General features: G+C 44.0%; 1 protein-coding gene and 2 long non-coding RNA genes across 3 annotated transcripts in view; 1 reads left to right on the plus strand and 2 right to left on the minus strand.

Moving 5' to 3' along the window:
- Positions 1-371, minus strand: part of Rarres1 (retinoic acid receptor responder (tazarotene induced) 1) — a 36,638-nt gene extending 36,267 nt beyond the window's left edge. Inside the window, exon 1 of the mRNA NM_001164763.1 lies at positions 9-371. Within this exon, the coding sequence (NP_001158235.1) occupies positions 9-263 (255 nt within the window). The 5' untranslated portion in view covers positions 264-371. The remainder of the gene's footprint in view (positions 1-8) is intronic.
- On the plus strand, positions 97-4,517 carry Gm40067. The gene is made up of 3 exons (XR_001783859.2): positions 97-604; positions 4,054-4,302; positions 4,400-4,517. It is a non-coding gene; the product is annotated as a predicted gene, 40067 (long non-coding RNA).
- A 2,988-nt stretch (positions 4,518-7,505) lies between these two features.
- Positions 7,506-26,644, minus strand: part of Gm35299 — a 30,772-nt gene continuing 11,633 nt past the window's right edge. The window contains exon 3 of the long non-coding RNA XR_001783860.1: positions 7,506-7,947. This is a non-coding gene — a long non-coding RNA (predicted gene, 35299). The remainder of the gene's footprint in view (positions 7,948-26,644) is intronic.

Genomic DNA, 26,644 nt, shown 5'->3' on the forward strand with positions numbered 1-26,644 from the left:
TCACTCACCCACGCGCGGCCCTCCTGCACGGTGGCCAGCACCCGTAGCGCGCTGGGCGAGCCCGCGCGGAAGTTGAAGAAGTGCAGCGCAGCGCGCGCCGCCAGCTGCAGGATCCCGCGTGGCAGCCCCACGGCCGCGGGCTGCCGGGGGACTTCGGTGTATTCCAGGTCCGCGGGCTCAGTGACAGCAGCGGCCAGTGCGAGGCTCGGCAGCAGCCAGAGGCTCAGCAACAGCGCTGGCATCGGGGGTTGACGGGGCTGCATGGACACGGGCGGCAGGGGCCCACGGGGCTGCGTGGATGGGGAAAGCTGGCGCTGAGCTCCCTGGACCCGGTTCGCAGTGCTCACGGAAATAGGCCACGGCGGCCACTCCCCTCCGCCCCCGGGTCGCCGCCCTTCCTCGCCTCCCTGTCCAAGCAGAAGGACCAGAAGGCGCCTCCGGGAGAGCGGGTCATGTCCCATGTCCCCATGACGCGGTGAGAGGGGACATGGGACAGTGGGGCGCCTCCTTGAGGGCACACTCCGACTCCAACTCTGGGAACTTAGCTTGTCGCCTGCGGCTGCTGCAATTTCACAACCCTCAGGTCTTAGAACCCACTCCAAAGGTTAGTTGAGGTGAAAGAGGAGACGGGTGGTGACAGGGACCAGTGGCCTTGGCCTTGATGGGGAATTTGAGAAGAGGCAGCTGGAAACAGGGAAAGTGTGCAGAGGGCGGGAGCAGGTAGTGAGCACCTGCAGGCCAGGTAGGGAGGAGGGGCGGTGGGCGACCGGACAGAGGTTTTGAGAATCAAGTAAATTAATTAATACTGGAGAGGGGCCTTGGGTTGAAGCCAGATTCCAGTGGCGTGAGGTGTGGAATCAACGCGTCACTGAAGGCAAGAGGTGGCTACTATTTTCTAAACCACAGGTAAGAGAAAGCCCTTTAGGGACCTGTGAGGTGGCTCAGTGAGTAAAGGTGCTAGCCACCAAGCCCGATGACTGGAGTCTTGCCAGGACCAATGTAGTGAACAGAGAGAACATACTCAAGCAAGTTGTCCTACGACCACCACCCACCCACCTACCTACGTACAACATAACAAATTAAATAATAAATGAAATGAAATGTAAGAGAGACAGAACAACCGGAGATACCCAGGGGTCTAGCCCACCTCATCAGCAGCAGTCGCTATCCTGAAGGACCAAAGAATGATTGAGACCCATTTGTTAACTACTGCTTGTGAAGCTGGGAGACACCTGTGGAACAAAGGGAGCAGTTGGCTGGGTATCTTTCCTGCCATCCCAGCCTGCAGCCTACTGCCTGCCATCTGCCTTAGACTCCAGTGCTCAAAGACGGGATTCTGGAAGGAGCCATCCTATGATCACCAAGCCATAGGCCTGTGGACAAAGAGAAACTGTCTAAACGATACTCCCCCCTGTTGCCCATCTGTGGACTGTCTTTCCTTCTGCAGATTTACGAAACACCTGGGTCATGGGGAGATGAGGATGAGCAACCAGATAAACATCTGGAGCACACCTACAGTCGATGAGCCAAGGGAACGTGTCCTGTGCTGTTTGCAATAGCATGCTCTGCAGAAAATTGAGGAGGGAGCCAGAAGCCTTAAGATGGTGACTTAACCCAGGTCAGGGCTGGCAGTCATATCAAGAGGGGACAGCAGAATCATTGGGGTAGGTGGAGTATTTCAAAAAGGCCCACATATCCTTTGTTTCCATTTTCTTTCCCTCTCTCACCCTGCCCCTGGACTAACCATGGTCAGTACCCATATGGTCACTTAGGAAGCAAAGTGGACATCAGCTGTCAGAAAACATGTGCTTCCTAGTGTACATAAGAGGCCAGGATACCTGTTCCCACTCCTGCCACAAATGCCAATGAGCAGAGATGGGTTGAATATTATGTTGCACTTTGTATAGAAAGGCAGGCAACCAGAGAAGGCAGTGGATAGACATCCTTAGGAAAAGCTGCCTTCCATCTCACCGAGCCAGGAGGAGGAGAACAAGGCAGACAATTATCCTGGAGCTGCCATGCCCCTCTGCTCACAGGGACAGTCACATCTTTGAGATTAGAGATGCCTGCCCCCCCCCCCCCCCCCATCATCTTCCCTGAAAGCTTCTCTCATTCTGTAAACATCTAGGCTCAGGAACTTTCCTGGAATATGCAGTGTAGTTGGTGTCTTCTGGAGTCAACCCTCCATTTGTCTAGGGCTGAACTCGGGACAAGTAAACTGGTTCACAGTGTGCATGTACTAAGCTGTTAACATGTACATGCAGATTCTTTTTTGACGTTCACAATTCACTTTGAATTCAAAAGTGTCCCTAGCCATATCGCCTGTCAAGACTTCCCAGTGCCTGCTACATAGTTATGAATGTACCGAATACCTCTGGAAGAACCAACCAGAAACAGTGGTTGCTTTTGGATCATGGAAGTGAGTGGGCTTACAATGTTGGTCTTTTGACCTGAGATAGCACCCCCAGGTTATCCAGAGCCTGGAGCCCCTGCTTGGAGCCCAGATACTTAGGTTGAGCTGAATCTCCCCCACTTGTGCTTGGGTGGCACCTCCTGCCCTACTGGGTGATTGTGAGGTTCGAGTGTGCTCATATCTACATGTATGTGCCGAGGTGAAAGTAATGGCTATTTGAAATTGCTATCATTGTTGCTGTTGCTAGCAAGTTAAAAAGAATTGTGACAACAAATTGAAAAGAAGATAGAATCTTGACAAAGAATAAATCCAGCAGTGACTTTCTTTTTATAAATAAACAAGGGGTTGTGATTAAAAGAAACTGATGGGCTATTCAATAAAGATATTTCCTCCAACCTCTATCACCTAGTCTTTTATAAGTACTATTAGCAACCAAGCCATATATAAATCTATATCCCTGTTGTAGTTCTTCCCCCTGGCAAAGGTGAAGGTACATGGGTTTGGCAGATGGATAGGGGTAACTCCACCTTGACTACATATTGCTGAAGTCCAGTAAAGTCTAGACAGGATGAGAAAGATGTTTATTTCTGAGTCATGGAACCAGGGACACTAGTGGAGAAAAAGTAGCTCATCTGATTCCTTTGCCTTCATTTCATGTTCTGGGAGGTCTTGGCTCTTGTTAAGGTTAGACCCTGTAAACGTACACATTCCCTATACTGTGTTCTTAGCCCACAATATCTGTCTCAGAACCCCTTGAGGAAGGCTCTTGGCTGTCTACAGAAAAACAGGACCCCTACTTGCTTAGTGCCAATGCTTTTCTAGTGGATATGGCACCTCTGGCCTCTGCCATGGAGTTGCTTTGGGTTCATGGGGGATTTCATGGTGTGTCTGAGCCACCTGAGGATCACCGTGGTAAAGTAAGACCCTAGCGGTCCTTGCTTAGGAGAAAGACCCTGAGTTTGGGGCTTCCAGCACCTACCTATCTACATTATCTCATACTCTGGAAGGGAGTCAAAGGCTGCAGGGCAAAGGGAGACCAGCTGCTGTGGAGCCACTAGCTAGAGTTTTCTAAACCCTGGGGGTTAAGAGCTGAGGCTTCCCTGCAGAAGCAAATTCTTTCTGATGGCTGAACTAGAGACAAGGAAGGTCTTTCCCAAAGAGATGCTGTAGAGGACAGGGTGATCATTTTTTCTTCTACCACCAAGGAAAGGTTTCAAAGAAACGTATTGCATTTGATGTTTGTACTTCAGAACCCAACTTTCTGATGAACATGTCATATCTACACTAGGTATATGTAACTTCAGCTATGGGTCAGATATGCCAAATGCAACTGAAGATCTGAGATCCTAAGTTAAACTTACTTAAATAACTATTTGTGGCTGGTGACAGATTTGAAAGCTTACTTTGACTGACTTTTGGCTGTGACGTCTGATTTAATAAAACGGGGTGTGATATTTTGGAAAGCCATGCTTTAGAAGAGGTGCTAGGTGTTTCTTCTTGCAGGATGATCTTATACGTCTTCACAGTTTAGTGGAGTGCACTGGGAACTAAAGAGGTTAAGTGGCTCACTCAGGTTTCATCATCCTAAAAACAGGGAGTGAGGTCAGGTTCACTCCAGGCGCTTCTTGTCTCTCCCACAGCTTCAGATGTTACCAGGGTTCTTTGAGTCAAAGTCTGAGCCCTGACAGTCCTACCAAGCTGACGTGGCCACTTACAGAGATAATAGTGAAAAGAAGAGAGAAGTCAACTTTCATGGTCCTGATGCAAGAGTTAAGGGCAGTCCTCTCCCGAGTGCTGCTGCCATGACTCACCCATCAGGCCAGCTGCGCAGTCTGTCCCGCAGGGTGGTGTCATGAATGCCACAACTAGGTGACATCTATCTTCTAGAGGTAAACTTCTTTGGTTTGTACCAGGTGCCAGCCTTCCCTTCCCCTAGAATGGGATTCCCTAGGGGAAACTGTAATTCTTTGGGTTCCACTGTTTCAGTATTCTGAGAAACAAAAGGAGGGCACAGAACATCTTAGAGCATCTTGCTCTTGCCTGGACAGGAAGGAGACTAAGGGAGAGCTGAAGAGTTTGGACTGTGGAAGCAAAATGAACTGAGGCAAGTTGGGATAACTTTATTTCAGAAGAAGAATTCTCATAGAGACAGTCAACTAAAAGGCAGGGTGTTTGTTTGTTTTTGTTTTGTTTTGTTTGTTTGTTTATTAAGAGAATGCCTTTCTGCTTGTCTCCAGCAGGTGAAAAGCATTATGTTGTGGTTCACAGGGAAATGGATGAAGGCTATGGATAAAGTTTTTTCCCTTCACATCTCAGTGAGCTTGACATGGTGTAAGAAACATCCTGCCGGGCAGTGGTGGTGCACGCCTTTAATCCCAGCACTAGTTAAGAAGACAGTGTCGGGGCTGGTGAGATGGCTCAGCGGTTAAGAGCACTGACTGCTCTTCCGAAGGTCCTGAGTTCAATTCCCAGTAACCACATGGTGGCTCACAACCATCTGTAATGAGATCTGATGCCCTCTTCTGGTGTGTCTGAAGACAGCTACAGTGTACTTACATATAATAATAAATAAATCTAAAAAAAAAAAAAAAAGAAGACAGTGTCTGTAAAGGAGGCAGAGGCAGGTGGACAGGTGGATCTCTGAGTTGAAGGCCACCCTGGCCTACAGAGTGAGTTCCAGGGCAGCCATCTCTGCACAGAGAAACCCTGTCTCAAAAAACCAAACCAAACCAAACCAAAGTAAACAAAACAAAACAAAAGAAACATCCTACAACAAGGAACATAAATTAAATTTCCCCAGGAATCACATGCTAGTGTGGCAGGTTGGGGAGAGGCCTAGAGCCGTGACAGTTCTCACGCATGCCTATGTCCTGCCTTTGCTATGTATGTATGTATGTATGTATGTATGTATGTATGTATGTATGTATGTGTATGTGAGTGTGAATACACACACACACACACACACATTTACATACACACACATACAGTAGAGATACAAACAAAGGGCTTCCCCAGGTCTGGCTAGACCATGAGTAAATTAATTTCATTTTACCAATTCCCATTTCCTAATTTATTTTGACTTAAAAAAACTCACTCTCCTAGTTTCTCTTGAAATACAGGAAAACCGAGGTGACGGTTTATGTACCCAGGTGCCCACACATACTCCTGCCTGGAGTCAGGCCTTCATGAGTCTAACACATGGTCTAGGGGAAGCTCGAAACCTAGCTATGTAGCAGTTAGTGAGGCTAACCAGAAACTTTATAGAAACTTCTATAGTTCCTATTGGAGATTAAGTATCAAGTTTCCTGTGCTTATTCGGTGATCCTGCTATTGCCTGTACGTGAGAGCTCACAGTGGAACCTGTGTGTGTGCCTCTGCTCTGGATGTAGGGGTAACCCTAAGCATGAGGTGATTAATAAATAGACTTGTTATTCAATTTTGTACTCCACTTAGCTGTACTCAGGAAACCATTCTATTAAAATCCTCATGTATTCATGTTAGAAGCTAAAGGTAATTTAAATTACATGGATTTCTGGGGGGAAAATGCTTCTCTTGCAAAGACTTTATAGACCTATTTTAACATGTAATTGCCAGCAGATGGTTTTGTCTTGTTTTTTAATATAATGAAATGGAAATAATTACTAACCTCTGTTAGATTTTTCAATTTTCCAAAGCAAGCCATCAATCTTGGCATGCCGCGCTAGTTAAGAAGACAGTGTCTGTAAAGCTAAGTCCTATGGTTCTGGTGAGTTTGGTCTGGTTTTATTTTCCATCAGTCACTTAAGGCCAGACATTCACCATTCCAAGAATGACTTGACACTGTATCTGTCATCTATAAACTGAGACATCAAATAAGTTACACATTGCAACTACTTCATTTTTTTCCAAGCAAAGAACGTTGAAATAAAGCTTGAAATAATAAACTTTATTATTTCCTGGTTAAGAAGCTGATATATTCATCACAGAGAGAAACACATAAAAATACAAAGGGCCCTTCCTCTTGTTTCCTTTGTTTAGTCTCTGTATGCAAGACCTTAATGCCTATAAGCTAAATTTGTATAGAGTATGTTATCACGGCAAACCAAAGCCAGCCCTTCATACCACAGAAGTGAACGAACGGCCCACGTCCCAGGGGCAGACAACAATGGGTGAGAGGACGTGTGGTCAGCATTTCTCCTCCTTCACATTCTTTCCAGAGAGCATTGCAAGACGTGCTTACAACAGTAGAGATAAACCTATGTGAATTGATAAGGAAGCCGCCTGGCTAATGGGGCCATAACAGAATCACCTTGGTGACTTGGGATGCAAAGACTCCAGCAGCCTGAGTTCCTTTGAACGCGATGGTACCGTGGGTGGATCTTCTTGTTAAGAAGCTAATCAAGAAAATCTGGATTTGTAAGTTTTCAGAAGAGCTAAGGGCGGCTGTCCCAGACATGAGGAGGTGCTCCAGAGAACTCATTAGAGGGACGTCAGGAAGGGGAACGGTGAGCTCGCCTGGAACAGGGCCAGTAACCTCCCGAGGGAGAGGAACGGTAGAACTCCGAGCCCCACAGTGGACACCTGTCTGGCAGACATCTCAGAAGCTTCGGGGCTGCAAAGAGCTTACACAAGGTGAACTTGATTCTGGGTACATTGGCTTCCAGTTCCAGGGCATCTGATGTCATCTTCGGGCCTCTAAGGTCCCTTGTACTCACGTAAGCCCCTCGCCTCCCATACTTGAACAACAAGAACAACACATTCTTTACAAAAGAAAGAAAAGTACTGAGGCACATGGCACAGTAGCGGGGGTCCGGCCCCACACAGTTAACCCGGCTGGCTCAGCCTCTCCTGTGCAAAATGACAGATGCAGATGTGTGGATTCTGTGATATTTGGAGTGACTGTCCACTGTGAAGAATTCTCATTTAATTGCACCTACTCTCTAAAGAGAATATAGTAAAATTGTCTTGTCTTTGGACTAAGTAACATTTCCTACCTTCTACAGGAATCCTCTGACCACCATGTGGGTGCCTTATTAGTATGATCTTTTAAGTTTTAGAAATCCAAACCCCCAAAGATAAATAGTTTCCAAACATCTGTTGTTTGCACTAAACAAAGCTATTGAGTGTTGGAAATTCGGCAAATTATACAACTCATTTTAAATTGTGAGAAAGCTGGCGGTGCAGTCCAGAGAAGCTAGGATGTGCTGCAATAACATGGCACCTGTTTGTGAAGGCGTGGTTACTAAGGCTCGTTGTGATTTCATTGTCTTAATTTTATAAGCCAGGCTGGCAGAGCAGACTTCAGTGTTGCACCAAGCATTGCTGACAAATGCCAAGGAAAACAGAGGAAGGCATCGTTAGGTTCTCCATGCTCCTGACCAGTGGTGATAACGCTCCTCCAGCTTATCACAAGGTCATCTGACGAAAGGTCAGCAGGATGGCTCACTGGGTAAAGGTGCTTGCTGCCAAGTCTGATGATCTGAGTTCGCTCCATAAGACCCACAAGGTAGAAGCAGAGAATCGGCTCCCTTGTCTTCTGACTTACCACCTGTGTCCTGTGTCACATGAATGGGTGTGCACATAAACATATCAAAATCAATATAAATACAATACAAAACCAGGTTTTTTTTTTAAAAACACAACTGGCAGATAATGCAAAATATGGTTAAGATTTTAAAATGTATTTTTACTTTATGTGTATGAGTGCTTTGCCTACGCATATGCTAAGTGCGTGACATTCTGAGGAGACCAGAAGAGGTTGTTGGATCCCCTGGGACTGGAGTTATCTGTGGAGCTGGAAACTGAACCCAGGTTCTCTGGAAAAGCAGCAAGTGATCTTAATTATTGATATCTTTCTAAAGGGGGGAAAAAAAAGGAATGCTTTAAGAATCTTCACATCGCTCTCATACAGGCCCCATACTATCCCTGTATCACTCATATTTCAGTATATATGTTGCTGACATGAGCACAAAAATATGATTTTTTAAAGCATGTCACATTACTGAAGTTGTTGGAGTCAGATCCTGGCTTCAGACAGTCTGAATGGTTATCTGCCCCAATTAGAGAACTGATAATGGAAAACAGAGATCTGTAAATGTAGACTCACTGGGAATAGGAACAAATAAGGACACCTAATGACTACCTAAGTCCAATTTTGGGAATCCAGACATGAGATTTAGGTTTAAATAGGAATAAGGGGTATATATAACTGAGAAGTTATGATCAAGGTATGGTCCTGTCCATGACTGACCTAACATCATATCATGCCCAGTCTCTCCCTTGGGGGTCTGGCAGCTTGTCAGACTGTGGGAAATCTCTTCCCAGACACATCCTTTCTCTGGCTGATGGCAGACTTCGGCCTTTACTTCTCCAGCATGAGATTCCAAGGGGCATTCTGATTTCTCAACTGAATCAATAGTCTGATGCCAAAGGGATATGTGTTATGGGCTGATCTGACTAATACAAAAAACTCAGCTTTCGTAATGGCTGGCCTCACCTCCAACCACCACAGCTAAGCATTGTGTTATTTGAAATATTATCACTTCTCCACCTCTGGAAAGCATAATGACGTCTGGCATAATGTAGACATTGTCATAAGCATCCTGGAAGAAATGAAGGCATCCTAAAGGGAATAGAGCAAGAAGGGGGTCAACAGAGGCCTCCTGAGCACACACACAGGGATTGTCCAACTTCCATTGAATGCTGTAGGAGAGATTCTGGAGATACTGCTGGAGATACTGGTTTTAATATCTCATTACGATTCCTCCAAACGTGCCTTGCTCTAGCTGGCCTTTCTTCTTTCTGAGCGCCTCTTTAGAGTTTTCAGAAACTCTGAGAACTGAACTGAAACACTCTTGTACTCCCCTTGCAAAGGTTACACATACCGTGGACACACTGTCTCCCATCCTTAGGGACTTTGCAGTCTCCCAGTGCCTCTGCCTGGCTCTCACGTGTGCCCTGCTATCTATGGAGCAGAACACAGTAAGACGGAGTTGTATCATCTTCCACAGCATCCTTCATGGTGGTTATAAAGAGATGCTATGATTGAAATGAAAAAAAAATCTAATTGCATGTGTGAAGATTTCTCTAATTGTCTCATACCCTAAACTGTCTCTAAATATAGCAGATATAAAAAGAAATTCACAAGATTGTTGTTAAATATAACATGGTGAGAGGGGGTACCTTTGGCTGGCCTATGCCCCTAAGTAATGATGCCATGCAACAGGCCTGGTGTGAAAGAGGTTTATTGGGGGAAGGGAAAGGAGTGAGGACCTGGAGAAGGGGTAGAGGTACAGACAGGAGCAGAGCCATGAGGGTGAAGAAAAGGGGAACAGAGAGGGAGGGGCGCCAGGACAGGAAGAGAGAGCTTTTGAGTGCTCAGTGAGCCCTTTTCTCCAGCCGCACACACCCGACACACCCAGATGGTAGTAGGTGATGACGTAAGCAATTGCTAGGTCCCTGGGGATAGGCCAGCGGCATTGCCTGTGCACTAATAAAGGTTTTTCCAGCACAAGAGCATCCTGGTTGTTAGGAACTAAGGAAAACCACCAAGTCACACCATGCAACAAACAGCACACACGAAACTTATTGGGGAGAAGAACAGAATGGTAGCTGCCTCTGACCAGGAACAGAGATGGCAGTGGGTTGGGCAGAGGGGCAGGCTTTTAGAGGGTCTTGGGAGCATGTGCAGAGCTAGTAGAAAATTACAGTGTGTCCAGAAGTATTGCTTGGCTACTAACTCTAACATTGGTCATTAAGGAGCTCAGGGGCAGGCCAGGGACGGGGGTGGGGGGAGTGGGGATTTTACACTGGCTAGTTGCCTTATACTCTTTCTTTTTGTTTACTATTGATAACTAATCAGGTCAGAAAAGAGGGCAATGTCATGGTTAGACTACTTCCTGTATAAGGGGGCATTGAGGTCCTTGGGGCTATAATCAGGGGGTTGTAGGCCTCTGGTCCTGTAGTTAGGGGCTGATAATCCTGTAATAACAATAAATTAAATGTCTCGTTAGAAAGCTCTTGGCTCTGCTGTTGAAGAGAGAAGAAGTTTAGGAGACGGGGCACAATTAATTAGTAGGATTAGGAAGAGGGGGAGAAGGGGGAATGAGAAAGGCAGTATCCCACTCCATGCTGGACTGTCAATGATCTGGTGGCTGGAGGCATCGAGCTCTTCCTAATGGTATAGGAGACCTGTCAGGAGCTGTAGGAGCACGTCTTTTATTGAGCATTCGCAGTACGGCATGGCTGAAGGTTTGCTTGGTTGGTAACTATGAAACAGCATTTGGCCTTTGACACTGAGATACCGGGCCAGGGATTTCCAAGTGTTGGAGCTCGGAGCAGGTCAATGGCAGGGTGATTTTACACTGTCCGGATACCCTACAATAAGTTTTTTAACTGATTTTAATATTTATTTTGTGCTTTATGTTAGAAAATCATAAACTGGCTATTTTCATTAAATATTTAATCTTCTGTTGAGCAAAACACAAATTGGTAGACATGTCCCTGGACCTTCCAGGTCAGTGGGTCTGAAATGGGTTAAAATACTGCATTTCTGTCGAGTCCTCAGGAGATATTAATGCTATTGGTCCCCATTTGGCCACATGGAGTGCCACGTAGAAAATTGTAGGTGAATTTCTGGGAAACCCTCTTCCTATGTGTCCCCAACTCTGGGTGTTTGGGCGCATGAGAGATGTCAGAGGCAACTGGACTAAAGTAAGCAGGGAGTCAGAACTGTGAGCTGGAAAGGGCCTAAGCAGGTCTAGGTCTTTATCATTTCTCAGTTTCTTCACAAACCAGGCAATGCCCTTCTTTACAAGCCCTGCTCCCTCTTGGCTCACCCTTCAGTTGCTTTGTTCTTGTTTGTAGAACAGAGGGTTTCAGTAGAACATTATGCAAATTCCACCAAAGTCTTTTTTTTTGTTTGTTTTTTTGTTTTGTTTTGTTTTTGTTTGTTTGTTTGTTTGTTTGTTTCGAGACAGGGTTTCTCTGTATAGCCCTGGCTGTCCTGGAACTCACTTTGTAGACCAGGCTGGCCTTGAACTCAGAAATCCACCTGCCACCACGCCCGGCTTCCACCAAAGTCTTGAGGGAAAAAAAAAAAAAGATTTAATTCTTTTTCCTAGTTCCAGAGTGGCTGCTTCTCACAATTGGGCTCCAGGCTGAGGGTTAACTGGCCTTCCTTCTTTGGAAATCTTGGAGTTCTTTGTGAAGCACAACACTGTGGCCTGTACCTGACTCCCTCTTAAAGTCTTTGAGTCCTCTCTGGGATGGTTTTACAAGACTGCTCTTAAGAGCCATAAATACAAGCTGGGCAGTGGTGGCACATGCCTTTAATCCAAGCACTTAGGAGGCAGAGGCAAGTGGATTTCTGAGTTCAAGGCCAGCCTGGTCTACAGAGTGAGTTCCAGGATAGCCGGAGCTATACAGAGAAACCCAGTCTCGAAAAACAAACAAAAAACAAAAATCAAAACAAAAAAACAAAAACAAAACCAACCAACCAACAAACAAAAAGAGCCATAAATCCTGCACATCTTAAAAGGAACTGAGAATTAATAATAGATTTATTTATAGTTTTGCCAAACCAGAGGGAGGGACCCTAGGTTCCTTCTGTCTTCTTGTGTGTGAGTTATAGCTTCAATTTTGTAGAAATAAAAGCTAGGAAATATTTATATGTTAACTTAACATAAATGTGAAATCCCTTCCTGGGAGATAAGTCTCCCTCTTGTTGGCATGAAGGCTTCAGCCTTTCTTTTAAACCAGCATGGGATCCTAGAGAGGATTTTCATTCTTTAGGATCCATTGTTTTTCTAGCCTGATAGTGAGAGAGAGGAGCCCAAGCATCTCTCTTTAGCATATCTTTCCTACAAGGGCCACAGAATGTTGCTTTCAGACTCTGCTTGGGCAGTATGAAGTCTGAGAAAGAAGAGAAGGGTTTGGAGTGTCATGTAAGTGTCCCTACTACCGATGATCATGATAAACAGCAGGATCACAGCAATATTAACCAACACTTTCTGGTTGAGCTGGATGCCTAGCCCTTGCCAGGGCAGCCTACAAACGAGGACTCTAAGGCGTAGAGTGTTGATAGCATATCTGAGTCTCACAGCTGTTAAGGTAGAGTTAGATTCAGATCTGAGTCTGACATCCATCTAACCCATATATCAGCACTCCGGACTTTGCAGGTTCAACTCTGGGGCTCTGTCTTTAGTATCTATCATCTTAGGCTCACAGCTCTGCCTTCCACATTGTGTATACCCCATCCAGATACAGGTTACTCTCCTAACCCCTTCATCAGCATAACGACCGTTCTTTCAGGGCTGGACTGGAGTATACTCTCTTCCTCTACTCTTTGAGAATGTAATGTTAGAATCCAGCTCTTTTCAGGCTGCAGCATCAACAGCATCAGCTGCTCCATCTCACTGATACTCACAAGCAGCCCACTGAGACATTGCCTGTGGATCTCAAGCTGGTAGACTTCCCAGGGGCCAGGGTTCTTATCTGAGGAATTTATACCCAAGTTGGTGTTGGCGACCATACATCCTATTTCCGGCTCCTTCCCTGCTTGTCTTCAGAGAGCCTTGCTGTAGAACCATCTTCATCCTCAGAAAGCTATGAGACGAGACTCCCACTTCTGCCACGTGGGCCCTGATTTTCTCTCTTCAGAGCCCTTGGTATGCTGTTTGTCTCTGGTTCTGGGGCCTGAACTCTCCTCAGAGTGCCACTATGCTGTTGCTGTCTGTTTGTCTGTCCGTGATATCAATGGTTTCTCTTATAACTCTATATCTCCAACAATCCACCTCAATGTCCTTCTTGAATCCCTATCTCCACTGGCCCCACCATCACTCTGGTTACTCCTGGAGGAGGATGCCGCTTACCATCTCTTCCCTTGTTTGCTTCCTCACCCTCCTATCAGGACTGAGAAGAGGAAAAGCTCAGGTCCATGCCCCCATGCTGAGAATGGCCTGGAACCCAGGCAAGACACCAAGATACTCTAAATTCTAAAAGGGATGCTGGGCTTCAGAGAATGGAGGCAGCCTCTGGGAAGGGAGACAATGGTGGTCAGTCTCCTTCTGAGAGGAAAGAATGGGTTCAACCACCTTACAGCCAAAGCTACCTGCTTTCTGGCCTTTGTCTCATGGTTTTCTATCTATTTCAAAACAGCCACCTGCACATTGGAGAGGAAATAGATTTTTTTCTCTGTGTGGCTAAACTGTAAATAAATTTACTTTCTGTACCAATATCTGTTTCCTCATGGCTTTGGGGATACAGGGAAATGAAGGTTGTCCTGTAGATCTGAGTACCTGGTAAGATCTGAGTCCCTTAGAATTTTGATTCTTTGATGTTGCCTGCATGTTTGATTCTATTTAATGTCACTTTCCAGAACTCCCAAGAGTCTTATGTAAAATGAAGCAGCAAATGGAGGCTGTGTGTGTAATAAAGGAAGATATGTGTGGCATCTGTAAAGTATAGATCTGTGGAGTTAAAAGATATTGGACAACACTCAGGGTCTCTCTGTCCCCTGATAACTGCATGAACAGAGAACTGTGTGGGAAGGGGCTTACACTAAATCATGCCTTCTACATACATGCTCAGGTATGTTCTGAATGCATCAATGTATCAAGACACTACCATGAAGGGACTAGGAGTTTGATAGATTCTCAGTAGGTAAAAAGATAGGGAGAGAGGCCATAGCTAGATAACAAAGGTGGGGAACTTCCTCGTCCTCTTAACCAGAGATGAAAAGCCCTGCCAGTAGGTCCCCTTGTGATGAACAGTACAAAGTCAAGGCCAGGTGGAATGAGGACACATTTATGGAACAGTTGTGGGCCAATCAACCATCCTGTCTTTCTTCAAACTGACCAACCCTAAGTTAGGGGAAGAAGATCCTTCAGAGACTTAAACAAACAAACAAGCAAACAAGCAAACAAGCATTCCTTGAGAAGAGACCAGCTACTTGGCTTCCCAAGTCCCCCCTCTGCTTTGTGGAGGGTCTATGTGCTTGCCGCTTGTGTGTGTGTTTCCTCACACCCAATAAAAGCCTTTATTCAGCTACTGATTCTGTGTGCTTCTGTTGGCCATGTTTGAGATTTTTCTGTTGATGCCAGTTGAGTTTAAGATTCTTCCCACACTTCAGTTCTTTAGTTGGCAGAGAAAATGAATAGAATCAAGAACTCTAGACTGCAACAACATGATCAATGTGGATTTTCTATAAGACATTACTGAACTTGGAGATTTTGACTACACTGAGTTTTCTATTAGGTGAATGTATTTAAAGGTCTTCTCATGGAAGGAGTCAGGAGCTCACGATCATGCAGACAGTCCCCTGCACCTTCATCAGGAAAGCCCCTGGGCCATAGCTGCTACACCTTATAGTGAGAGCAAGAGCAAGCAAGCAGAGAGAAAGGGGGGAGGGAGGGAGAGAGAGAGAGAGAGAGAGAGAGAGAGAGAGAGAGAGAGAGAGAGAGAGAGCTCCTTTCTTCTTCCATGTCATTTTATATAGGCTGCCAGCAGAAGGTGTGACCCAGATTAAAGGTGGATCTTCAAACCTTCACTTTGTGTTTGTGGAATAAGAGAAATGGCTGAGGCCTGGCCTTGCAGATAGGCACGGCTGCTCTTGGGGAAGGAAATGAAGTAGATGGGCCCATTCAGGTGTGCAGAAGATCAGGCTATGTCATGTCCCCTTGTAAGGACCATTCCATGTTTATCACTAGGTCGGTAATATGAAGAAAACTCTGGGAGTAAGGCAAGATAGAAAGACAGACAAGTTTGGGGGATTTGAGAAAGGAAAGCAGTGGCGTAACCAAGTCTTATTGAATCCTCTCACCTGCTAAAGAGCAAGAAATCCAGCATGATTAATATTTGCAATAAAGACTGAGGGTCTGTAGATAATATTCCTTTCTGTGATGGCTATTCTTGGTTGTCACTGTACCACACAAATGACTCTGTACACCTGTGAGGAATTTTTGCTTAGTTAAGTCATGGGAAATAGGAAGACCCATTGTTTTTATAAGATCATACCATTTTTAAAGATTAATTAATTAATCAGTTTGTTTGTTCAATCTACACTGTATGTAGCTGTCTTCAGACACAGCAGAGGAGGGCATCAGATCCCATTACAGATGGTTTTGAGCCACCATGTGGTTGCTGGGAACTGAACTCAGGACCTCTGCAAGGGAAGTCAGTGCTCTTAACTGCTGAACTGTCTCTTCAGCCCCAGGAAGCCCCATTTCTAATCTGGATCTTTAATCTGGGTCACAGCTTCTGCTGGCAGTCTATCTAAAGGACATGGAAGAAAGAAGCTCGCTCTCTCTCTCTCTCTCTCTCTCTCTCTCTCTCTCTCTCCCTCCCTTCCTCCCTCCCTCTCTCTCCTTGCTCTTGCTCTCACTATAAGTCCATTCCTTCCTGGGCATTAGAGCCTACTTCTTCAGGATTCTGGCATATGCTGAAGAGCAGCTGAGACATCCAGGCTTGTGGACTGAACAACTACTGCATTCTTGAACCTTTTGTTGGTAGTCAGTCATTGTTGGACCATCTGGACAACAGCCTGTAAGGAATTCTAATAAATCTCTTATAAATTGTGTTCCTCTAAATATCTTTGACTAATAAAGATTTGGTACTAGGAGTGTGTCTAGAGCAACAGAAGTATAAGGATGACTTTTTAAAAATGTATCTGGCATAGGCTTTTTTATTTTGCAAAAAACTATAGTTCCTGAAGCCTCTCCAGTTCCTGGTGCCTCTTCTGGAAGCTTGGAGAGTACTGAAAGTGCATCATGTGAACTATTTTACAAACTTGAGCTAAACGCACCAAAAACTCTAATTCACCAAATGTGAAAGAAGGCAATGGATTTGGTGACTCTGTATATAATAAAACTTTTAAAAATTTGTTGAGGGCTGGAGAGATGGCTCAGCGGTTAAGAACATCGGCTGCTCTTCCAAAGGTCCTGAGTTCAATTCCCAGCAACCACATTGTGCCTCACAACCATCTGTAATAGGATCTGATGCCTTCTTCTGGTGTGTCTGAAGACAGCGACAATGTATTCATGTCAATAAAATAAAAATCTAAAAAAAATTTTTTGTTGAAAAATAAGGAAAACATTGATACTGGTTGGTTGCTTTTAACGTCTTCGGATAAATTGACAAAGGAACAGAATGAGCGCCTTGATAAAATTATCCAACTTCTAGCGTCCCTGAACACAGTGAAGGACTGTGAACTCAGTGATAGCACTGACCTGCTCAGATATGCATAAACAGTCTAAAGGTCCCCACGTGTGCTCTGGAAGAGGATCTCTCTCCACAGAACTCAAGATTCGGAAAATCAAACTAAAGTCCTCATTATATGGCAGAATTATTTCAGAAACTCAAGTCCCAACCTCCAAAGATGTTGCTTAAAGTCAGGGCATGAATTGGTAAAGAGTGGAATTCTGTATCTTGAGATGGGGATTTGGGGAGGACCCTATTGAAGCTTGAGACCTTTGAACCCACAGATACTCAAGGGTTCATCTCACCTGAAAAAGTTGTTGCTCTACCCTCTTATCTCAGAAGAAGGCAAGTCCAGGCAAGATGGACATTCCTCAGGACCCAGCAATAGTTATCTCTAAACCTATAAATAGATTTAAGTCTACGAAAGCTTCTACAGGACAGATACAAAATGTAGTCCATCAGAGCTGTGCTACACTACTAAAGAACATAATGAGTTTGCTAATTCATTCAAACAGAGGTCCGGGGAATATGTGTGAGGTTATGTGTGTGTTTCAAGGTTGTGAGGTCACGGTGTAAGAATCATGAAAAGGATCAGGCTGAGTTTATGGATATGGGCTCACTGAATGGAGATTCTAGATTTAATATAGAAGCTCACACAGTTAAAATGGCATTATATTTTTGTTTAAGTGACTGGTTGAAACATTTGTCAAAAGGTGGCCTATTGAAAAAGAGTCAGAGATGCCTGATATCCCTTGGCTTGGTGTTGATGAAGGGATTTTGAAGCTCAGGGAAATTGCAATTCGAGAGTGGCTCCACTATTCCTTCACAAAAAGAAGACTCAGAACACATGGTTTCACTAATCCTATACGACACAAACTGATGAGATGGGCACCAGCACATTTGAAGAGCTCTATGCTTTTTGTGCCAAACCTTAGGATTGGAGACACTGCTGCTCTGTTGGGTGAATTAAATACAATAGGTTTAACTGGCTCCAAAGTAGCAGAGGCCACTTGGAAGCATGAATCTCCAAAGCAAGGTGGTCATAGTTACTGTAATGAGCAACACAGACAAAGTAGTGTTCATAATGGCCTAATCCATAATGGTCAGCACAGGCAAGTGAATTTTATGGTGTCATGACTCATATGTATCATTGGTACTAGCTAATTAATCATGGTGTTTCCAGACATGAAGTAGATAAGAAACCTACTAAATTTTTGTTTGAGCTGCATACGTGGGAAAATTCTCACACAAATGAAAGAAGGCTCCATTGGAGCATGGCCAAAGGGAATCTCAGCTCATGAACCAATGGCCAGTTTGCAGACCCAGAACCCCTCGAATGAAGGGGTCACCCTGAAAAATGACACTGATAAAATACCTAGGAGGTTTACTGTTAGCCTTTCTCCAGCTCTTCCCTAGAGGGACCTATATAGCCTTTTACAAGGGTAAGTGTACACTGGGGGGAAGAAACAAACAGACTTTCCTGGGTCTATTGGTTCTGAATTGACACGGACTCCAGGAGGTTCCAGGAAACATTGTGGCCCTACAGTTAATGCCGGAGCTTATGGAGGCAAGTAGTTAATGGAGTTCTAGCTGAAGCCAAACTCACAGTAGGTCTGGTGGGTCCTTAGGCTTACCCTGTGGTTTTCCCCAGCCCCAGAATGTATAATTGGGAAAGATATACTTAGAAGTTGTCAGAATTCTCACATTGGTTCCCTGACCTGTGGAGTGAAGAGTATTATGGTTAGAAAGGCTAATTGGACTTGCCTCTCCCAAGAAAAATAGTGGATCAAAAATCAAATACAGTGTCATACCCCTGGAGGAACTGCAGGAATTAGTGTCACCATTGAGGACTTGAAAGATGCAGGTGTGGTGGTTCCTGCCACATCTCTATTTAACTCTCATATCTGGCCAGCGCAGAAGACAGGTGGATCGTGGAGAATGGCAGATGACTATCAAAAACTAAATCAGGCAGTAACTCCTATTGCAGTTGCTGTAACAGATGGAGTGGCATGAGTTGAGCAAAATAATGCATCTCCTGCTACACGTTATTGCAACTATTGATTGAACAAATGCTTACTTCTTGGTACCTGTCTGTAAAGACCTCCAGAAGCAAATTGTTTTAAGTTGGCAAGGTTAGCAGTATACTTTTACAGTTTTACCTCAAAGATATATTAGCTCTCCAGCCTTGTGTCAAATGGATTTTGAAAATTTGTCTCTTTCCCAAAATATCACATTTGTTCACTTTATTGACAATGTAATCCTGATTGGACCAAGTGAGCAAGAGATAGCAACCACTTTGGACTCATTGGTAACATATGTGCACCAGAGGATGGAAAATAAATTCAACCAAAATTCAAGGGTCTTTTACTTCAATGACATTCTTGAATCCAGAGGTATGGAGCATGCAGACATATTCCTTCTAAGGTAAAGGATACGTTATTTCACTTAGCTCCTCCCACCACCAAGACAGAAAGACATGAGTGAAGAGAAATCTTTACAGTGGACAAAACTTCGGGTAGTACACATGTTCATACAGTTTAGAAGGAGAAATGGCGAGATGTATGATTGCTCACTGACTCATGGGCTGAAGCCAATGGATCAGCTGGATGGTCAGGGTCTTGGAAAGAGCATGATTGGAAAATTGGTAAGGAAGACATCGAGAAAAGGTATGTGAATAGATCTCTCCAAATGGATGAAAATTGTGAAGATATTTGTGTCCCAGGTAAATGCTCACCAAAAGGTGACTTCAGCTGAGTTCAGTAATCAAGTAGATAGGATGACCCATCCTGTGGACAGTCAGCTTCTTCTCCAGCCACCCCTGTCATTGCCCAGTGGGCTCATGAACAAAGTGGCCATGGTACAGAGATGGGACTATGTATGAGCTCAACAAGAATCTTAGCCATTCTGATTGGTGTAAGGAATATCAGGGTCATTTTGATTTGTGTTTTCCTGATGACTAAGGATGCTGATATTATTTTTTAAAGATGTATTTTATCTTTATTTCATGTGTACAGGTATTTCATGTGTACAAACATATCACCTGCCAGTGTGTATGTTTGTGCAACCCATGTCTGCAGTGCCTATGGAAGCCAGAAGAGGGCGGTGGATCCATGAGGTTGGCATTGCAGACTAGTTGTAAGGTAGGTAGGTGGTGCTTAGAATGGAACCTGGAGCCTCTGAAAAGGTAGCAGGTGCTCTTCACCATTGAGCCATCTCTACCCTCAGTGGGGTGAAACATCTTAATTGTGGGTGAGACTATTTCCTGGACTGAGTGAAGAGGAGAGCACTAGACGACCACAGGCTTTTCTTGCTGTCTGGTGCATTGCGACCAGCGTCTGCCTGCAGCTCCTGACTCTGTCTGGGGCTTGCCCACAATGATGAGCTGTAAGTGGGAACTTGGATCCAGAATAAACCCTTTCTCCTCTAGGTTTATCTGACTATGTTATCTCAGCAACCAGAAAAGAAACTTGGGTTTTAATAAAGTCTTGGGTTTTACTAAATCTACCTTTTTAGTTCTTAGGTGTTTTTTTTTCCCCTTACTCCATTCTTTTTTTTTTTTTTTTTTTTTTTTTTAATTTTTTTTTCCATTTTTTATTAGGTATTTAGCTCATTTACATTTCCAATGCTATACCAAAAGTCCCCCTTACCCACCCACCCCCACTCCCCTACCCACCCACTCCCCCCCTTTGGCCCTGGCGTTCCCCTGTACCGGGGCACACAAAGTCTGCGTGTCCAATGGGCCTCTCTTTCCAGTGATGGCCGACTAGGCCATCTTTTGATACATATGCAGCTAGAGTCAAGAGCTCAGGGGTACTGGTTAGTTCATAATGTTGTTCCACCTATAGGGTTGAAGATCCCTTTAGCTCCTTGGGTACTTTCTCTAGCTCCTCCATTGGGAGCCCTGTGATCCATCCATTAGCTGACTGTGAGCATCCACTTCTGTGTTTGCTAGGCCCCGGCATAGTCTCACAAGAGACAGCTACATCTGGGTCCTTTCAGTAAAATCTTGCTAGTGTATGCAATGGTGTCAGCATTTGGAAGCTGATTATGGGGTGGATCCCTGGATATGGCAGTCTCTACATGGTCCATCCTTTCATCTCAGCTCCATACTTTGTTTCTGTAACTCCTTCCATGGGTGTTTTGTTCCCACTTCTAAGGAGGGGCATAGTGTCCACACTTCAGTCTTCATTTTTCTTGAGTTTCATGTGTTTAGGAAATTGTATCTTATATCGTGGGTATCCTAGGTTTTGGGCTAGTATCCACTTATCAGTGAGTACATATTGTGTGAGTTCCTTTGTGATTGTGTTACCTCACTCAGGATGATGCTCTCCAGGTCCATCCATTTGGCTAGGAATTTCATAAATTCATTCTTTTTAATAGCTGAGTAGTACTCCATTGTGTAGATGTACCACATTTTCTGTATCCATTCCTCTGTTGAGGGGCATCTGGGTTCTTTCCAGTTTCTGGCTATTATAAATAAGGCTGCTATGAACATAGTGGAGCATGTGTCCTTCTTACCAGTTGGGGCTTCTTCTGGATATATGCCCAGGAGAGGTATTGCTGGATCCTCCGGTAGTACTATGTCCAATTTTCTGAGGAACCGCCAGACTGATTTCCAGAGTGGTTGTACAAGCCTGCAATCCCACCAACAATGGAGGAGTGTTCCTCTTTCTCCACATCCTCGCCAGCATCTGCTGTCACCTGAATTTTTGATCTTAGCCATTCTCACTGGTGTGAGGTGGAATCTCAGGGTTGTTTTGATTTGTATTTCCCTGATGATTAAGGATGTTGAACATTTTTTCAGGTGCTTCTCTGCCATTCGGTATTCCTCAGGTGAGAATTCTTTGTTCAGTTCTGAGCCCCATTTTTTTAAGGGGGTTATTTGATTTTCTGAGGTCCACCTTCTTGAGTTCTTTATATATGTTGGATATTAGTCCCCTATCTGATTTAGGATAGGTAAAGATCCTTTCCCAGTCTGTTGGTGGTCTTTTTGTCTTATAGACAGTGTCTTTTGCCTTGCAGAAACTTTGGAGTTTCATTAGGTCCCATTTGTCAATTCTCGATCTTACAGCACAAGCCATTGCTGTTCTGTTCAGGAATTTTTCCCCTGTGCCCATATCTTCAAGGCTTTTCCCCACTTTCTCCTCTATAAGTTTCAGTGTCTCTGGTTTTATGTGAAGTTCCTTGATCCACTTAGATTTGACCTTAGTACAAGGAGATAAGTATGGATCGATTCGCATTCTTCTACATGATAACAACCAGTTGTGCCAGCACCAGTTGTTGAAAATGCTGTCTTTCTTCCACTGGATGGTTTTGGCTCCCTTGTCGAAGATCAAGTGACCATAGGTGTGTGGGTTCATTTCTGGGTCTTCAATTCTATTCCATTGGTCCACTTGTCTGTCTCTATACCAGTACCATGCAGTTTTTATCACAATTGCTCTGTAGTAAAGCTTTAGGTCAGGCATGGTGATTCCACCAGAGGTTCTTTTATCCTTGAGAAGAGTTTTTGCTATCCTCGGTTTTTTGTTATTCCAGATGAATTTGCAAATTGCTCCTTCTAATTCGTTGAAGAATTGAGTTGGAATTTTAATGGGGATTGCATTGAATCTGTAGATTGCTTTTGGCAAGATAGCCATTTTTACAATGTTGGTCCTGCCAATCCATGAGCATGGGAGATCTTTCCATCTTCTGAGATCTTCTTTAATTTCTTTCTTCAGGGACTTGAAGTTTTTATCATACAGATCTTTCACTTCCTTCGTTAGAGTCACGCCGAGATATTTTATATTATTTGTGGCTATTGAGAAGGGTGTTGTTTCCCTAATTTCTTTCTCAGCCTGTTTATTCTTTGTGTAGAGAAAGGCCATTGACTTGTTTGAGTTAATTTTATATCCAGCTACTTCACCGAAGCTGTTTATCAGGTTTAGGAGTTCTCTGTTGGAATTTTTAGGGTCACTTATATATACTATCATATCATCTGCAAAAAGTGATATTTTGACTTCCTCTTTTCCAATTTGTATCCCCTTGATCTCCTTTTGTTGTCGAATTGCTCTGGCTAATACTTCAAGTACTATGTTGAAAAGGTAGGGAGAAAGTGGGCAGCCTTGTCTAGTCCCTGATTTTAGTGGGATTGCTTCCAGCTTCTCTCCATTTACTTTGATGTTGGCTACTGGTTTGCTGTAGATTGCTTTTATCATGTTTAGGTATTGGCCTTGAATTCCTGATCTTTCCAGAACTTTTATCATGAATGGGTGTTGGATCTTGTCAAATGCTTTTTCTGCATCTAACGAGATGATCATGTGGTTTTTGTCTTTGAGTTTGTTTATATAATGGATTACATTGATGGATTTTCGTATATTAAACCATCCCTGCATCCCTGGAATAAAACCTACTTGGTCAGGATGGATGATTGCTTTAATGTGTTCTTGGATTCGGTTAGCGAGAATTTTATTAAGAATTTTTGCATCGATGTTCATAAGAGAAATTGGTCTGAAGTTCTCTATCTTTGTTGGATCTTTCTGTGGTTTAGGTATCAGAGTAATAGTGGCTTCATAAAATGAGTTGGGTAGAATACCTTCTACTTCTATCTTGTGAAAAAGTTTGTGCAGAACTGGAGTTAGATCTTCTTTGAAGGTCTGATAGAACTCTGCACTAAACCCGTCTGGTCCTGGGCTTTTTTTGGCTGGGAGACTATTAATAACTGCTTCTATTTCTTTAGGGGATATGGGACTGTTTAGAAGGTCAACTTGATCCTGATTCAACTTTGGTACCTGGTATCTGTCCAGAAATTTATCCATTTCGTCCAGGTTTTCCAGTTTTGTTGAGTATAGCCTTTTGTAGAAGGATCTGATGGTGTTTTGGATTTCTTCAGGATCTGTTGTTATGTCTCCCTTTTCATTTCTGATTTTGTTAATTAGGATTTTGTCCCTGTGCCCTTTAGTGAGTCTAGCTAAGGGTTTATCTATCTTGTTGATTTTCTCAAAGAACCAACTCCTCGTTTGGTTAATTCTTTGAATAGTTCTTCTTGTTTCCACTTGGTTGATTTCACCCCTGAGTTTGATTATTTCCTGCCGTCTACTCCTCTTGGGTGAATTTGCTTCCTTTTTTTTCTAGAGCTTTTAGATGTGTTGTCAAGCTGCTAGTATGTGCTCTCTCCCGTTTTTTCTTGAAGGCACTCATAGCTATGAGTTTCCCTCTTAGAAATGCTTTCATTGTGTCCCAAAGGTTTGGGTATGTTGTGGCTTCATTTTCATTAAACTCTAAAAAGTCTTTAATTTCTTTCTTTATTCCTTCCTTGACCAAGGTATCATTGAGAAGAGTGTTGTTCAGTTTCCATGTGAATGTTGGCTTTCTGTTATTTATTTTGTTATTGAAGATCAGCCTTAGTGCATGGTGATCTGATAGGATACATGGGACAATTTCAATATTTTTGAATCTGTTGAGGCCTGATTTGTGACCTATTATGTGGTCAATTTTGGAGAAGGTACCATGAGGTGCTGAGAAGAAGGTATATCCTTTTGTTTTAGGATAAAATGTTCTGTAGATATCTGTCAGATCCATTTGTTTCATCACTTCTGTTAGTTTCAGTGTGTCCCTGTTTAGTTTCTGTTTCCATGATCTGTCCATTGGTGAAAGTGGTGTGTTGAAGTCTCCCACTATTATTGTGTGAGGCGCAATGTGTGCTTTGAGCTTTACTAAAGTTTCTTTAGTGAATGTGGCTGCTCTTGTATTTGGAGCATAGATATTCAGAATTGAGAGTTCCTCTTGGAGGATTTTACCTTTGATGAGAATGAAGTGTCCCTCCTTGTCTTTTTTGATGACTTTGGGTTGGAAGTCAATCTTATCAGATATTAGGATGGCTACTCCTGCTTGTTTCTTCATACCATTTGCTTGGAAAATTGTTTTCCAGCCTTTCATTCTGAGGTAGTGTCTATCTTTTTCTCTGAGATGAGTTTCCTGTAAGCAGCAAAATGTTGGGTCTTGTTTGTGTAGCCAGTTTGTTAGTCTATGTCTTTTTATTGGCGAGTTGAGACCATTGATGTTAAGAGATATTAAGGAAAAGTAATTGTTGCTTCCTGTTATTTTAGTTGTTAAAGGTGGCATTCTGTTCTTGTGGCTGTCTTCTTTTAGGTTTGTTGAGGGATTACCTTCTTGTTTTTTCTAGGGCGTTGTTCCCGTTCTTGTATTGGTTTTTTTCTGTTATTATCCTTTGAAGGGCTGGATTCGTGGAGAGATAATGCGTGAATTTGGTTTTGTCGTGGAATACTTTGGTTTCTCCCTCTATGATAATTGAGAGTTTGGCTGGGTATAGTAGCCTGGGCTGCAGTTTGTGTTCTCTTAGTGTCTGTATAACATCTGTCCAGGCTCTTCTGGCTTTCATAGTCTCTGGTGAAAAATCTGGTGTAATTCTGATAGGCTTGCCTTTATATGTTACTTGACCTTTTTCCCTTACTGCTTTTAGTATTCTATCTTTATTTAGTGCATTTGATGTTCTGATTATTATGTGTCGGGAGGAATTTCTTTTCTGGTCCAGTCTATTTGGAGTTCTGTAGGCTTCTTGTATGTTCATATGCATCTCATTCTTTAGATTTGGGAAGTTTTCTTCAATAATTTTGTTGAAGATGTTTGCTGGACCTTTGAGTTGAAAATCTTCATTCTCATCCACTCCTATTATCCGTACGTTTGGTCTTCTTATTGTGTCCTGGATTTCCTGGATATTTTGAGTTAGGATCTTTTTGCATTTTCCATTTTCTTTGATTGTTGTGCCGATGTTCTCTATGGAATCTTCTGCACCTGAGATTCTCTCTTCCATCTCTTGTATTCTGTTGCTGATGCTCAAATCTATGGTTCCAGATTTCTTTCCTAGGGTTTCTATCTCTAGTGTTGCCTCGCTTTGAGTTTTCTTTATTGTGTCTACTTCCCTTTTTAGGTCTAGTATGGTTTTGTTCATTTCCATCACCTGTTTGTATGTTTTTTCCTCTTTTTCTGTAAGGACTTCTACCTGTTTGATTGTGTTTTCCTGTTTTTCTTTAAGGACTTGTAACTCTTTAGCAGTGTTCTCCTGTATTTCTTTAAGTGATTTATTAAAGTCCTTCTTGATGTCCTCTACCATCATCATGAGATATGCTTTTAAATCTAGGTCTAGGTTCTCAGGTGTGTTGGGGTTCCCTGGACTGGGCGAAGTGGGTGTGCTGGGTTCTGGTGATGGTGAGTGGTCTTGGTTCCTGTTAGTAAGATTCCTCCGTTTACCTTTCGCCATCTGGTAATCTCTGGAGTTAGTAGTTATAGTTGACTCTGTTTAGAGATTGTTCTTCTGGTGATTCTGTTACCGTCTATCAGCAGACCTGGGAGACAGATTCTCTCCTCTGAATTTCAGTGCTCAGAGCACTCTCTGCTGGCAAGCTCTCTTACAGGGAAGGTGCGCAGATATCTTGTATTTGGACCTCCTCCTGGCCGAAGAAGAAGGCCCAAAACAGGACCTTTCTCAGACACTGTGTTGCTTTGGCAGTTCCCAGGTGGTACAGACTCTCACCTAAGCAGACTAAATTCCTAAGTTCCTTGGAGTCCCGGGACCAAGATGGCGACCGCTGCTGCTGTGGCTTAGGCCGCCTCTCCAGCCGGGCGGGCACCTGTCCTCCGGTCCGGAAGGTGGCCGGCTGTCCCCGGCCCACACAGGGTGCTGCCTCAGCGCCTCTGTGCTTCTGCCTGTTCCAGAAGCTGTCAGGTTCTCTGGCGCACCCTCTCACCTGTTCAGACTAATTTCCTAAGTTCGGCGGGTCCCGGACCAAGATGGCGACCGCTGCTGCTGTGGCTTAGGTCGCCTCCCCAGCCGGGCGGGCACCTGTCCTCCGGTCCGGAAGGTGGCCGGCTGTCCCCGGCCCACAAAGGGTGCTGCCTCAGCGCCTCTGTGCTTCCGCCTGTTCCAGAAGCTGTCAGGTTCTCTGGCGCACCCTCTCACCTGTTCAGACTAATTTCCTAAGTTCGGCGGGTCCCGGACCACTCCATTCTTCCAGTTATTAGTTTATTCTGCTTTCTCTTATTAGCTTTATACTTTCTTGA

Source organism: Mus musculus, chromosome 3 (genome assembly GCF_000001635.26).
Source record: "Mus musculus strain C57BL/6J chromosome 3, GRCm38.p6 C57BL/6J".
Lineage (NCBI taxonomy): Eukaryota > Metazoa > Chordata > Mammalia > Rodentia > Muridae > Mus > Mus musculus.